The following is a 12,364-nucleotide window of genomic DNA, read 5'->3' on the forward strand; positions in this document are numbered from 1 at the left end:
TAGACTGAGTTGCTGATAACGCAGACATAAAAATTGCGTACGAAGGAGGCGAATTAGTAACGGATGTGCTATCATCGAAGACTCTAGACTTGGTATAAGGGTGAAACAAAGAAGAGGCACCGTCAAACTGCTAACAGGATATAGCAGCCCGCCAAGCACGACAATGATGCGAGCGATCGGTTGGGGAGCAAGCGACGAAACAATAAACATGGTAAAGATGGCATGAGCTGGTTGGTGGTGTCTGCACGAAGTTGATGAGAAGGTTGCGTACATGGTCGACCGGTCTCGGAGATGCAGTGTAATCAAGCGGAAGAGGCGGTGAATCAATGTTCTTTCCCAAAGACGATTAGCTAGCCAATATCGTCGAGTCCTCGTACTCTGCTTATCGAACTGATATAGTTGGACCCAGCAGACCTCACAGTTGGCATAAATTTTTATCGAAGGCGGACGTAGACGATTAAGATCGCGAATAATGGTATGTACACAAGAACAGCGTTAATGAATTATGATCGAGAGATGTTTTGATATTGCAGACTTGAGCTTTCGTACTCTATCAAAAATAGCCGACTGCGGTCGTTCATCATAAACCTTCGCCAGACATCAGCAGATAAGTATAACAGAAGGGTGAAACAACATACATTAGAAGCTCATTGACATAATCCCTCACTAGCCCGACGCTCTCCGCGTCCATCGTAGAACTGGAGACCATCTGTGGTAGACTCACTAAACCGAGCAACTCATCAGTGGACGCTAAGACTTCATGTGAATCAGATCGCACCAAGCATCCTAAGCAAGTGTTCTGCTCCGTATATGGCGCTCATATCCTTCTCCTGGCCAACCTGCACCTTGGGACCCGTGACATACTGCTTGCGAATCTCAGCATATTGTGGACGTTCAAAGCGGTAGAGAAGGTTTGCGCCGAGCGAGCGATCAAAGTAGACTTGCAACCCTGAAATTATTGTTGGGAGGACGAGTTCAGGCTCGCGAAGGCTATAAGACAGAATGGCGCTTGAGTTAGCAGGATATTGAGTATTCTCAATGGAGGAGCTGACGTTGTGTTTTTCCCGAGCCCTATCACATGATCTTTGAACTGCTGGAGGATCTCGACAACTGTTGGACGTCGTGGTACAGATACCAGCTTTCGGGTTATCAATATCTAACTAAGGCGCCAAAGCAATACGATCCTACCTGACTGTTCTTTGTAATCGCCTCCCAATCATCCACAAGCAGTACTTTCAGCACCTCTGGGACATTGAGTTTCATTTCCGGCTTCTTGCTGCTATCGTCCTTTTATAAAAATGTCATCAGTACCACTGCAGAGAACACACCACGAGAATTGTCCAAAAACAAACACACCTCCTCTCTCCCTCTCTTCGTTCCTCTACCATCCTTGCGCCCAAGCCCGCCACCGCGCGAGGAGCTACTGTCCTTCATCATACCCCCACTATGGGCCTTCCCTTTTGAGGATGACCCCGAGGTAGATGCAGCTGCGCTGGCCTGTGCCATCAGTGCTTTCTGCAGTTGCACATTCGTGTCATTGAACTTGAGCAGCCGTGTGATAGGCACCCATTCATCCCATCTAGCCAGTAGTGAGTAAAAAATAATTCAAACTCAAATACAAAGGACAACGCACGTCTGCTTCCACCCCTTATAGTGCACGAAGAAATGGGGACCAACTGTGGAGAGTTTAGTGTTGGTTTCGTCCCACGTCTCTGCTTTTAGTATCTTAGCCTCGTAGACGAGGGGCCCATGATAGCATAAGATGCGCTCGCTGACTGTGAACGACAAAGACATTCGCTGCGCAGGACTTTCGTATGTTCAGGGTTTGTTGGTTTGAAAGGTCAGATGTTTATGTAATATGTTCCTGGCCCTATAGGTGCCTATCCTTAGAATTTGCACATTTTTTGACACAAGTAATCAAAGTAGCGAATGGTAGGGTAATCCAACAGTATGGCATCGCACGAACGACAGCAAGCAGCAAAGAGACACCCATAGAAACCAAATAATGTAAGAAATAAAAAGGACTTCAAGAACAAAACCCCATCTCTGAATCACCCACGCAACTCCACGCTGCAAAAGCATTGCAGCCTTCCGCTGTGCTTCTGACTTGGAGCAGAGATGAACGTGCGCAACATCAGCATGAAAGATTCTATGAGGAAATTGTTCAGCACAGGACATCCTGATAACGGCTAGGTCGTATTGAAACCAACCTAAGCTCGCTGAACAGTCGCTGTCGGCCACTTAGAAAAACCTGGCCAGTATTTGGCCGGCGTCATAATAAGTGCCTCACAAACGAGGACAACGTAACAGCGGCTGCATGTGATCGAAGGGTTTCGTCATGCTAATTCTTGAGCCGGCACGTGTTCTGCTCGAAGGTCTGATCAACAAACAAATGAACATGTTGATTGACCACTCGGGTTTCATAAAGCGAAAATGTACTCACGGCTAGGATAGAACCTCCCCCTCCTTGTTTCCCGTCATCGTCGCGCATTACACGCTTCACAGAATCTCTTCGTCGTCCGCCTCGAGGGTAGGGTCCAATCGTAAACCTCATTATATTCTATTTTCATTGTTTTTGCCAGCCCCTTGAACAAATCTCGGAGTCCCACGTAGTCTGGGAGGTCTTCAAACTCGAGACCTCTTGCATAGTTGAAAAAAATTTCGAACTCCACAGGAAGACCCACAGTGAGAAGCGATGCAGCCTCGAGTTTTTTGTCTCGTATAGCATCCCACGTCTCAGCAACTGTAGCGCCTTTAATTTTCCGCCACGGTAAGGTGCCCCGGAGAAAGTAAACCAGCATGTAAGCAAGAGATTCTAAATCATCACGCCGAGAGCACTCTTTACCAAACCATTAGGTTAATCATGGCCACTTGGACAGCCGACTATTATAACTCACCGATGCCGAGATGGGCGTTGATAGATGCAAAGAGGGATGTACCCACGCCATGGTGATTGTCCTGTCGATATGGAATATGGGCGCTTGTCTTTGGGTCTCGAAATTTTTTGGCGAGCCCAAAATCGATCACATTGACCAAATGTTCTGCACGGTCTGTCCCCATTACGAAGTTGGCAGGTTTGACATCACGGTGGACAAAATCGCGCGAGTGGATAAACTCTAGGCGCGATAGCTGGGTTGTTGGGAAGGCGTCAGCAATGCTGAGGGAAGAAGGCAGAAAAAGGAAAGTCCAACACAGCTTGGGGTCATAGAAGATGCTCTAGGCCACAACGTGTAGATGCAGGACGCGCAACGGTGGATAGGGCATACACCTTGCCTGAGGAAATACCGCAGGTAAGAAGACTCACTAACTGATCCGCAAGCTGAAGTACGGTTTTCATTGTGAAGTGACGACTGCACATCTTGAAGAGGTCTTCAAGGGATGGACCCAACAAATCGATCACCATGACATTGTAATCGCCGTGCTTTCCTGACCACATGATCCATGGCACCCCAGGACCACCCATGAGGGTCTTGTAGACCTTGGACTCCTGCTTGAGAGGACTGTTGCGTGCTATGGCTGGTTCTAATTTGATTGCAACTTCTTTCCCTGCGACTGTATGAACTCCAAGGAACACTGTGCCTATTTGAACATGATATGGAATCAGGGGGACCATCGGTAGATGAGCAGATAGAGCGAAAGTTACCGCATCCTCCAATGGCGATTTCCTCTTCAAGTCTGTACTTTCCACCTAACGTGAAATCCATGATAACTTCCTGCAATATAGATGCTAGGCTCAGCGACGTAAAGAACGATGAGTAAGATAGATGGCACCTCAAGATGATAGTTGTCCTCAAGTTACCCTATAAATACGAATGTGGGCTGAGACCCGGAAGTGGCGTATTACTATTCAGTTCAAAGGTTCAGTTTGTGGATGCTTATGTCAGTCGGCATTTCGGCAATGACCTCCACAGTCCTTCCTGAATTGGAAATCACGAGACCGCGTCGCGACGCGTCACGCTCTGTGTTCCAATACTCTCCTCTTCAGACTAAAATCTGCAGAGTACCTACATGAGGGCACTACTCTGAGACATCATATGATCCTGCATGAATACACGGCAGTCACTTAATCACCGCCTTCTTTCTATGTGAGAATGCACTACTAGTACGTGCGCCTTCTTTTGCTGATGCGTGGTATTATAGTGACGCCATTTTAATCGTCAGAAGAAAGAAGGCCGGCTAAATAATTAAGAGCCTGACTCCACACTCCCGCTCCTGCAGATTATAGTAAGGCTGTACTATAGCCTTAACTTTCCCCACTACCGTGACAGCACCTCCGTTCGATACCCTGCTTTTTCCTCGATCGGCCAGTGAACTCCAGCATGACGTACATCCGAGTGGTGGGACTCCACTGTTCCAAAAATCTCTCGAGTCATTTACAAAACGTTTTCCTTGCCGGTTGACTCCATAATCTTCCCTTGCATTTCCCTACTAGATTTCCACTCCTAGTGCGCATTGGTGCAGGCCACAAGTCTGGGCTACATTCCGGTAGGAGAACATCATCCTATAACCACACTTTCAACTTGCAATTTTTAGTCTCCATCTCACTAACACCACTTACTCAGTCCCGTCACTTTCAAAGCCTGCCTAACTTACCATCATGCTAGTCACCTTCTAAGTGTTGTGTTTGGAACGCCTCTGTCATTTGGCTTGAAATATTTCATTCCTTCTGCGTGCCTGAAATTGTCTTAATGGTAGTTGCCCTCCCATGCACATTTGTTCTTATGACAATTCGCAATACAGCACATTTCAAAGATCATGGAACATGCCCTTCTTCGATGTCCTTAAATCTCCCAGGTGCCACCACGACTTGGAGCACTACCGCGTGCACTTTCTAATCCCGAAACCTAAATCAAGTCCCAAATGTTCATGTCATTTTAAAGACATCTTGACCGCATCCGCGTAATCGCTTTCCGAGTCCTGCTACGTCCTGAAGGCAATCTCTACCACCAGCCAGCTACATTAAGAGATCGACCCCAAATTTCTCGAACTCGCTATCATGTCCACAACCTGAGATCAAGCAGCAGATGCTCGACTCCTGCACTATCGCTAGTGCTAGTGCCTGCAGATCTGTTCTTGGGTCTGTCACTGTCAGTATTTCGAACCAACAAGCCGTTTTATGTTTGGTGTGTAATTCCTAGACGTTAGCACCCTGGATTCTTTTAAATCCCCCCGACTCTACAGAGGCGGGCGGTGAACTCTAGCATGACGTACATCTGAGCAGTGGGACTCCGCTGCTCTAAAAATATATCTGTTAGTCCTTCGACTCACTCAGACACAAGAATCATCGTCTGTTTGGCGGAAGCGAGTATTAATCTCGCGGTGATGCGTGACCTTCGGGCCGTTCTCTCGACATACGATACCGCTTCCCTGCAAGCGTACTCAACATATTCTACATGCGTATCCTTGAATACAGGACGAACTGGGGGTGGTACGGCGATCCGGCACCGTGATCGCCGAGAAGGAGAATGACCCCGCAAAATACCATCAAATTGTTGAAATGGAGGGATAGGGGTTTATGGGAGTTAGGTTTTATAGACGATGACCCAACTCGTTACAAGTCTAATGATAACAACTCAAGATCGGGCAGGAATATGCCTATCGATTCAGCTGGTCATAAAAAAACCTGCAGGTGGGCCCGGGGGAGCTGCGAGGCTATCAAAAGAATCAACAAAAACATTTGCTAGCACTGCATGTATGATGTAACTCAACCAGTATACTGATCGCATGTATTGCTCCTGAGCAAGTGTTCCAGAAAGTGACATTATTAGTGAGGAGCTATCTGTGAGCATACACGGGTATGGCACTCAGTTGCAATGCTGAGATCTGAGACGCTAGAAGGCATAACATCATTGTATCAAATCGATAACGGGCGGTGCCTCTGGCAAAAGAAATCCACGGTTACCGCAGGAAAATGCTGGGGCGCGTGTCCTTTGAATAGCGTAGTCCAAAGTCATTCCGTTTAACTTATGATTGCGAACAGAATTACATGAACGGTTTCGCATGAGATAAGGAGAGAGTTATGCAAGGTGTATTGGCTACTTCTCGAATTGCTCCCTCACGAATTGCTTGATAAGAGTTGTGATTTCCCGTTTCACGGAGAGAGGCACACTTGCTAGGGGATGATGGAAGTGGTCAGTGACACTGGTAGATGATCGAGTGGAAATTAGTACTTTGCGCATGCGATAACAATTCCTGCAGGATCGTCTGAAGGGAAAGCGGGTCCATACTTCGACTGTTTTCTATTGGATGTGGGGATTAGGCATCAAGTAACAGCAGGATAGGCATACATACCTTTGGCACGGTGCAGAAGGTCATCCGCCCATCCGCTTTCAGAGAGCTTAGAGGACAGGAGATGCAATATTCTAGGTTGTGATTTTTTTTTCAGTAGCTGTGAGAGATATCGAATAAACACCCACCGATCCCACTCTCCATTCTCGATCATTCGACGGTGAACTTCTACATGAAGGACTTCAACTTCGGAGGTCAATTTGGACATGACAGTTCCTCAAAGCCTGATGTGTCAATAGAGTACGGTATCCACCATCAGCACCAAACCCAAATAAGGGTTTTAACGGTCACTAAAGAATTGCGAGACCCGCTTGAAGATTGTAGATTACTGCAGGATGCAAAGTCCTTGGCTACGATTGGAGGATATATAAACCAACAATTCAACACAAAGTTAAGAGTCACGTGTGCGAACGCGTGAAGTGCCGTGTTGTTGTGTTCTCGCGTCTTATGTAAAGTTGAAAATTTTCCAAATCCACTTCTTGCCCACTTCTCGACATGGAAGTAATTGCTCATTGTTTCTCACTATGTAAGATATCAATACAATGAAAATCTATCATATCCTTCCGGGCCGCAAAATAGCATTTCCCAGACTTCGTGGAATACTTAGATCTGGCCGGGATGGATAGAGCCCAATATTGACTTGAACGAGCTGTGGCCAGCACTTCGCTGACACTGTTTACAGTGCATTAGCAAGCACTATGAGGTACAAAAATATTGCCCGCTCACTTGATACACTATCTGATCATAAGACCAACATAGAAATTTGAAAATACCGTCCCTGTCATCTTCTCCATCACTACAAATCTCGCGCATCAGGTTCACAGTGACCGTGATCTTCATGGGCCCAGGATCCCGGATGACTTCTGAAGATTCGTTGGCCTCATCTATATCATTGCAGCCTCGCTGTGATGAATAGGACCTGCCTCGCACACACCTTGACATGGGAGGTGATGATCGCCGGATGGAAGATCTTGAGGTGGATTCACGACGTCAGCCACAGGGCGAAGTCACCCACTATCCGAGACCAATCATCTTCTTCGATGCCATCAAGGACGCGCTTCGTCAAACTGTTTGAAGATTCTGGAATCATGAATGCAAGGTTCGCCTTACCTGCCGTCTTGCAGTCCGCTATATCGATATGGAAATCCATCTGGCCCTCGACACCTGGTGACTATTGTGACTGTTGCTCATCAAATTTCGGCTTGGATGAATGTCGACGCCTTACGTACAGTGGCACTTCCCAGGTCGCTTTATTTGCCTTGCGGATGTCAATAAAAGCTCATTTGCGCTTTGGACTGAATTCTCCACGTCCATATTCGCTGTATGCTTCGCTGTGCAAATGCTGGCGAGCATGATGCGCATAGAGAGCTTCGAGTTCTAGCACTATTGATTGCTGAGAAAGGCTTGGCGAAGCAAACATACACCAGAAGGCGGTGCGGCACTGAATATGTCTCATTCTGTCCTTGAGTGTCCAAAAATGTGCGTTGTGTGGACGTGGCCTCAAGGAACACTTTTATCTCGGTCATAGCTAATTGGAGATGACAGCTGAGAATCCATGACATATCCAGCACATGCACTGAAAGAAATTTAGCCTTTGACTCGGACGACCGGCTTAGTTTGGCATAATGATAATTGGTGAGGCAAGGTGAGGAGCCGTCGAAAGTACGATTTGCGGTACATCGCAAGCAAAGGACGCTGCTGCCTAAGTGGCATCAATGAAACCAGGGAAACAGACTGGAGGTTGGTAGGTATCAAATTGTCCGCTCATACCATCACTGAAGTCAACTTCTTGCTTAGTTTGAGCTCTTGCCACTTTGCGTTGTAGAGCTGGAAAAGGCAACGATATCCGCTTGAGCTTATTGCGACGCATTTCTTCTTGGCGCTGCCTCTCTCGTCGTTGAACTTCTTCACGAAGGTGTACACTTAGCCAGCTACTCAAGGCTGCATACAAAGGCCACGCGGATCTGTAGCAAGCAGATTCTCTACGTAGTATTGGTAATTATCAATGATATGTAAGTACGAGTTAATCGTACGTCGAGTGCTTGGAACGCAACCGTCCTAGGTAATATCAAGACTTGCAGCTATAAGTAAGAGAAATTTAACGCTGGCCATAGCAAACAAAAGATTCAGTAGGGACAAACAGCAAACATCCAAACAATTTCAAGAGTCGGGGAACAAAGAAACAATAGGCGCACCGTAGTACATTGTCCTGTCGAAACGCGTCGCTGGACGCCATATAGGCTTTCCAAAATCTCACAGCTAAACGAGATTGTACCAGCAGTACGTAGGATAAGAAAGATGGTTGATAGTAGAATGATTGATTAGCGAAATATTGATGGTGGGCTAAGAAGTCAGTTTCGGGGTTCTTCTACGCCAGCATAAGTCCAGCTACATAAATCCATGGCTCAAGTGAAAGACAAACAACTGGAGAGATGTATATATGAAACTGTTACAGAAGAATATCTGGTGAGGGTATGTGTCGAAGACCAAGACCATAGAACGATGGAATGAATATCAATTACTCACGGCTCCGCCAAGACAAAAGATGATTTCACACATCGGTGACATCGCGCAGTAGTAGTGACCAAAAAATGCATGCAGATTAGCTTGTCAGCAACAATACTGTAACTACAAGCCATAATAAAACACAGCACGTGTGTACGATGATGTCCACATAGCAATCGCGATATACATACAGTTAAAGTCCAGCGTGGTCCAAATTCCAGAACAAGAAGAGAATGGTGATAATTTTAGAGTCCGAGTTCTTCTAAGCAGCGGAATACATCGTCTTGTTCATAGAAATCGGCGTCCCCTGGAGCCTGGGATCCTTGGTGGCAGGTCGCAGCATGTTTCCACCTAGAAGCAGAAGTGAGTCCATCGTTCGCCATGCCTCGCATGTGCCCTACCAAAACAGTTCCTTAACCTAATGGCGATCATCGGAAATGTCACAAGAGATCGGACTGATTTCATACCTTCACCTCGCAATCTTTGATACTTTCGACGGGGACCCACTTCTTGCATTTATGACACCTTCCTTCAAGAATCTCCGATCGCTCCAGTTTGAGCGCGTGGCGACGATTACTTGTCCTGTACGACAGTGGAGGTGAGAACGGACGTCCGGTTGTCGCTGACACTCCTTGAGATGCGAGAAAAAAATCAGTGGGTGAGTAGTCATTCAAGTATCCCTTACCGTGCGCAAACTGCATATGATAGCTGAAAAAAACCGTTAAATGAAATCATCAAAAGATTGGAATTCTCTGCACAGAAATATTAGCATAAACGTATATACTGTGAGGGAAAAGTAAGTGACCACTTAAACGCAGAGAATTTTGTTGATAACCATAATTTCTGTCCCCGTCCACCGCGCAAAGGGCTTTCGATACAGATTGGACACAGTCCTATCTTGGACCTACCTTTACCTTTGACGAAGCGCGGAGTATACAGATCTCGTGGATCCCGTGGAGGGTTACAGATACCGCCAGGGTGTTCCGAGTGATTGAAAAGCGAAGCTCTGCACATGGTGAGCGCCAGGTAGCAAGCAAGAAATAACTTACTCTTCAGCATCAAGTTGCAGAAACGAGCTTATAGGATAACGCCGATAGAATAAAGGGAATTCGGGGTGACGAGAAACCTCTGAGGGAAGGCGACGCTGTGACGGTATACCGTGATAATCGAGCTCCCGAGTCTGAGAGGTAAGGTCTACAGCAGTGGGGCCGCCAGAGGTACGTGCGCGTTTTGTCTGGTATGAAGGCTGTTTCTCATCATGATCGTCCGAAAGAGGGTGCTTGGGACTCCGCATGAGAACCGCACGACTAGTAGTACGAAGCGAGCGTCGAGAAGTAGAATATAACCCGTGGTTGCCTTTTGAATGTGGCACAGTAGTCGAGTTCTGTCCAAAAATGGGCAAGCATAGTGAAGAAGCGCAAGACAAACCACCAGAAATATTATTGCTAAGGGGGCGCTCAGGAGACGAGAGAGGGGTGAGCGCAGAGAGAGAAGACACCGGAGACCAAGACCGTTCGCTAACATGCATGACTGGACTCGAAGTGAAACCTAGAGAAAAGGTAGGATGGCCGAAGGAATGTAACGAAGGAAGTTTCTCCATCAGCGACCACGGAGTTGGAACACCAGATCCTCCAGAAGACTGATTAGATGGCTGTCCGCTTTCATGTGAAGACGCAGTGGTATTGTCCTCAGACATCCTTCTAGCTATGGGAGACATATCTGGATCGGAGCTGTGCCACGATTGCGATAAGTTAAAATGTCGATCAAATGGCGTTCCTTCAGCATTAAGAGTTGACGGCGACAGGTCGCAGCCAGCTAGAGGAGAATCTTCGGAAGGGGACTCGGCGAAGAGGACAACTGTTGTTCTATCCAGGATTCGGTGTAAGGTGTAGAATACACACGAGACAGTTGCTGAAGGGCTGGCGAAGAAGCTGACATGTCATACCGGCGTAAAGGAGTAGATGGCATTGACATGGATCGAAAGAAATTTTCGACTTGAGGAAATTGAAAAATATCTTGTCCTGAACTAGGAGGGATAGAATCCAAGGTGGAGTGTCGCATCGCGGTGGATACGGGGGGAGCATCGGAGCATAAGGTCATAGCGTATGTGCATTTGTCGCACTGGAATTGGAATCGTGCTGGACTTGTAGGAGGATTACAAGAGGGCAACTCGAGGCAATCGGAGGAATGAGATCCATGGACTTCGCATAACATTTCTGAAATAAGATTCAAGTCAAATCCAAGTAAGTATGAATATTTGTCAGTGAATTCATTTTCAATGACAAAGCCATTGAATAGGTCAAATTAACGCATTATAATGGTACGCACCGGGTGGATAGGTTACAACAGCTTGGTCTCTGAATCTATAGATGGGAAAGACAAAGCGATATATGAATCTCAGTGGAAGTTAAAACCAAGTCAAAGCACCCTGAGCAATTTAGGCTCTAATACCTACAACGACTCGGAGTTCGCGGAGTCCATAATTTAATGCCGGCACACCGGCAAGGTCGCCACCCTAAGCACGCAAGCAATTGTAACTGATACTTACATGCTTTCCAACAATGATTCTCTTACTTCTTCTGTATAACTGTTTTCTCTTCCTATCACTTCTTCCTTCAGCAAGAAGCTCAGCGTTAACTACTGCCATTGCAGCAAATGAGCGTTTATGTTTCTATGTTGATGCAGACAAAGCAGGGGAAAAAATTGGGGTGAGCACGAATGATCATGTTTGTCGAGCTAGACTGACGTCCCGCTTGAAGTTTTACTTTGCAGTATGTCATGCGGCATTGTCCCAGCTCATATACTTATTGTCCCACGAACTAGGTTCAATCTGGAGGATCGTTCGACATAGACTTCGACGTTAAGGATCCCAATGAGAAGGTCATACTTGACGGTAAAAGCGAAAGGCAAGGTGACTACGTTTTGACTGCCAACACCGTTGGAGAGTACTCGTTCTGCTTTGAGAATGACATGTCAACTCTCACGGTGAAGCTGGTTGACTTCGACATCATGGTGGAGAGCGAGCCTCGCAGGGAAGCACCTGCCAAGCCGGGACAGGTGGCGGATCACACCAGTGCACTGGAGGAGAGCACATTCCGGTTGAACTCACTGCTTTTGAACATCAAACGTACTCAAAAATAGTACGTTTAACTATTGCCTCGAGTTATCATCATGCACACTGACCTCGTTCTTCAAGTTTCCATACACGAGAGAACAGAGGGTTCTCCTTGGTCAGGTCGACACAAAAGTTTGTGGATATTCTCACGTATATGACTAGGTGAACTCACAAGCAACGTAGCCGCCTGTTCTGGTACATGGTTCTGGAGAGTTTGGGAATTGTGGGCATGGCTGTGTAAGTGCAACCCAGGCGTAATCCGACCACAGCTGACTGTTGTTTAGCCTTCAGGTGTACATCCTTCAAACCTTCTTTACGAAAACAGGTCGTCGGTACAAAGTATAGTTTCGTGTGCCGACATCTGCCTTTATATACCTCTATCATTTTCCGCCGCAATTCCACACTGGCCCTCGAGCAGCATCACGTTTTGGTCTCCCTGACCTGGTAAATATGATT

The 12,364-nt window shown here is 46.8% G+C and overlaps 6 protein-coding genes across 6 annotated transcripts; 1 reads left to right on the plus strand and 5 right to left on the minus strand.

Annotated features, from left to right (window-relative positions):
* Window positions 1-363: 363 nt before the first annotated feature.
* F5891DRAFT_673388 (MRG-domain-containing protein) lies at window positions 364-2,135 on the minus strand. The gene is made up of 7 exons (XM_041372735.1): window positions 1,634-2,135; window positions 1,357-1,579; window positions 1,189-1,287; window positions 1,053-1,138; window positions 779-990; window positions 639-723; window positions 364-588 (listed from the first exon to the last, which is right to left on the minus strand). The coding sequence occupies exons 1-7, from the start codon at window positions 1,792-1,794 to the stop codon at window positions 504-506; spliced, it is 951 nt and encodes a 316-aa protein (XP_041220856.1). The 5' UTR covers window positions 1,795-2,135; the 3' UTR covers window positions 364-503.
* Window positions 2,136-2,477: 342 nt separating this feature from the next.
* F5891DRAFT_960453 (kinase-like domain-containing protein) lies at window positions 2,478-3,704 on the minus strand (the record flags this gene model as incomplete). Its single annotated transcript, XM_041375732.1, has 4 exons — window positions 2,478-2,839; window positions 2,898-3,129; window positions 3,305-3,579; window positions 3,644-3,704. 4 exons carry the CDS (start codon window positions 3,702-3,704, stop codon window positions 2,478-2,480), a joined length of 930 nt encoding a protein of 309 aa, XP_041220857.1.
* Window positions 3,705-5,885: 2,181 nt separating this feature from the next.
* On the minus strand, window positions 5,886-6,673 carry F5891DRAFT_1115311 (uncharacterized protein). The gene is made up of 4 exons (XM_041363777.1): window positions 6,417-6,673; window positions 6,292-6,362; window positions 6,171-6,239; window positions 5,886-6,112 (listed from the first exon to the last, which is right to left on the minus strand). The coding sequence occupies exons 1-4, from the start codon at window positions 6,494-6,496 to the stop codon at window positions 6,036-6,038; spliced, it is 297 nt and encodes a 98-aa protein (XP_041220858.1). The 5' UTR covers window positions 6,497-6,673; the 3' UTR covers window positions 5,886-6,035.
* A 2,365-nt stretch (window positions 6,674-9,038) lies between these two features.
* On the minus strand, window positions 9,039-9,807 carry F5891DRAFT_960389 (uncharacterized protein; the record flags this gene model as incomplete). The annotated part of the gene is made up of 5 exons (XM_041375723.1): window positions 9,039-9,144; window positions 9,195-9,211; window positions 9,261-9,424; window positions 9,479-9,501; window positions 9,602-9,807. 5 exons carry the CDS (start codon window positions 9,805-9,807, stop codon window positions 9,039-9,041), a joined length of 516 nt encoding a protein of 171 aa, XP_041220859.1.
* Window positions 9,693-10,810, minus strand: F5891DRAFT_673516 (uncharacterized protein). Its single transcript, XM_041372736.1, has one exon. It carries the CDS (start codon window positions 10,508-10,510, stop codon window positions 9,839-9,841), a length of 672 nt encoding a protein of 223 aa, XP_041220860.1. The 5' UTR covers window positions 10,511-10,810; the 3' UTR covers window positions 9,693-9,838.
* Window positions 10,811-11,321: 511 nt separating this feature from the next.
* Window positions 11,322-12,259, plus strand: F5891DRAFT_1059366 (emp24/gp25L/p24 family/GOLD-domain-containing protein). Its single transcript, XM_041362829.1, has 6 exons — window positions 11,322-11,501; window positions 11,553-11,564; window positions 11,617-11,933; window positions 11,990-12,040; window positions 12,092-12,145; window positions 12,193-12,259. Exons 1-6 carry the CDS (start codon window positions 11,355-11,357, stop codon window positions 12,251-12,253), a joined length of 642 nt encoding a protein of 213 aa, XP_041220861.1. The 5' UTR covers window positions 11,322-11,354; the 3' UTR covers window positions 12,254-12,259.
* Window positions 12,260-12,364: the final 105 nt, after the last annotated feature.

Source organism: Suillus fuscotomentosus, assembly GCF_016647785.1.
Source record: "Suillus fuscotomentosus strain FC203 chromosome Unknown F5891scaffold_68, whole genome shotgun sequence".
NCBI classification, from domain to species: domain Eukaryota; kingdom Fungi; phylum Basidiomycota; class Agaricomycetes; order Boletales; family Suillaceae; genus Suillus; species Suillus fuscotomentosus.